This window comes from Pinus tabuliformis, chromosome 2_2, assembly GCF_031772625.1.
Source record: "Pinus tabuliformis cultivar Carrire ecotype Pingquan chromosome 2_2, CPIR1, whole genome shotgun sequence".
NCBI classification, from domain to species: domain Eukaryota; kingdom Viridiplantae; phylum Streptophyta; class Pinopsida; order Pinales; family Pinaceae; genus Pinus; species Pinus tabuliformis.
This window is the reverse complement of record NC_142300.1, coordinates 313,294,061-313,295,869: the sequence shown is the minus strand read 5'-3', so window position 1 is coordinate 313,295,869 and position 1,809 is coordinate 313,294,061. Positions and strand designations below refer to the sequence as shown.

At 49.0% G+C, this 1,809-nt stretch overlaps 1 protein-coding gene across 1 annotated transcript; it reads right to left on the bottom strand.

Annotated features, from left to right (window-relative positions):
• Positions 1–877: 877 nt before the first annotated feature.
• Positions 878–1,564, bottom strand: LOC149192548 (uncharacterized). Its single transcript, XM_089406978.1, has one exon. The coding sequence runs from the start codon at positions 1,562–1,564 to the stop codon at positions 878–880; it is 687 nt and encodes a 228-aa protein (XP_089263104.1).
• Between the last annotated feature and the right edge of the window lie 245 nt (positions 1,565–1,809).

Genomic DNA, 1,809 nt, shown 5'->3' with positions numbered 1-1,809 from the left:
AGCCTTGGCGGAAGTCTGACCCTGTTGATCGGCCATCCTTGCTGGTTGACGATGATAAGGCGGGCCAAGAGAGGGAGGAGCAGACGTGGGGAGAAGATGAGATAAGGAAGCTGAGAACGGAATTGCGCAGAGTGGGCCGAGGAGTGCCAAAAGGGCCTGGTGATCTCTGCTGCACCTGTTGAACCAGCTGTTAGCGAAACTAAGCACACGAAATAAGCAAATAACAGTTACCGCTGTCGAGGAGCACTTGTTGCCTTTCTGGAGGGGGCGATCCGCTGCAAAAGAGAGTCGCCACCTGAGGATTTCGCGCAGCCCAGTAACGATGAAGTGGGAATGGTAGCTTTGAGCCGAGCTGCTATTTATAATTTGAAGAGGAGTCCCTCCTTTCGTGTGCTGAGTCTGAGAAGGCCTGCTCATGAAATGATTGGGATCTTCAGGAGTGATCTTGCTGCACACAGGATGCAAGTCGAGGCAGAGGGACAGAAAAACGATGCAGAGGATATCTGCTGAGAGGATCTGAGGCTCGTGAGGGGAGAAGACTGATGATGCGAGGAGCGGAGTTAAGGGCCTGCTCTTAGAGGAGAAGAACCGATTTGGACTTTCGAGGGGATAAGACATGAGGGGAGAGGGGACAGGAGGAAATCGATCTCGGGCAAGGCGGGATCTGAGAGCAAAGATCAAATCTTGTTTCAGGATCGAGATGCGAACTCCAGGATGGCGGCGGCGGGGATTGACTGATGAGTCAGAGGGAAAATCACGAGAGGGGTGAGGAAGCAATGATCTGGGAGCAGAGGGAAGGACGAAGCCTATGGGATGATTGTTGATGCGATAGATACCAGAGACACTGATCTTGCAAGCTGTATGACAGCTAGGGATCTTATGGAATCGCCCTGTCATAAGTTTCTTCATTCTCGCGGACCTGGCCTTGTTGCCTAGTAACCTCCTTGCTGGCTAAAGAGTCGGCCTCCGAATTGTTCTCTCTCAAGACGTGCCGGAAGGTTACAGCACCCAGATTTCTGATATTTTCCATGATTCTCCTTCTTATGTTGTTGAGGCCTGCCTTGCTGAATTCCTTACCTGTGACCATGGCTGAGATGAGAATGGCCGAATCCCCGATAATGATGGCGTTCTTTAGGCCCAATCTGGAGAGAATTTCGGAGCCTAGAAATAGACTGTAGGCTTCCGCTGTGTTGTTCGAGGCCTTACCAAGTCCCCATTCATAACTGCAGATGGGAATCCCCTTTTGGTCTTTAATTGTGCCTCCTGCGCCTGCTTCACCGGGATTATTTTTTGATGCGCCATCAAAGAAGAGAAGGGGCCTGTTTTGGTTAGAAATCCACTGTCTTACCTCTTCTTTAGTTCCCTTGAGTTTCCAGGTGGAGGTCTTCTGTTGAGTTTTGTTCTGAGGAGGAGGGCTCTGCGAATGATTAATGTTGAAATTACTGTACCAATCTCTTTCCTCTTGTGTCCAATCCGTCTGGTCTGGGGAAGCTATGAAATTGGCGCTGACTGCTTCAGCAATGTTTGCAAATGTCTTTGCTATGAAATTGTCTAATTTGGGCATTTTGTTTTTGAAAACGTACTTGTTCCTAGCCAGCTAGAGGTTCCAGCATAATGTGGGAGGGATGCACTTCCAGACCCTAATTAAGTTATTCTTACCCTTTCTTGAGTAGGGGAAATCTTTCTTCTAGTTCTTCTGCAAGTTTTGTATCTGATCGGGGAGTCCCCGGATATCCAAAGGCCTTGTTATCTGATTCCAACATCTTTTGGCGAAGGGGCAGAGAAGGAATGAGTGCTAGATAGACTCTT

Bases quoted from the DNA above. Each gene is read 5' to 3' on its own strand.
- LOC149192548 (XM_089406978.1), bottom strand. From the start codon at position 1,564: ATGCCCAAATTAGACAATTTCATAGCAAAGACATTTGCAAACATTGCT.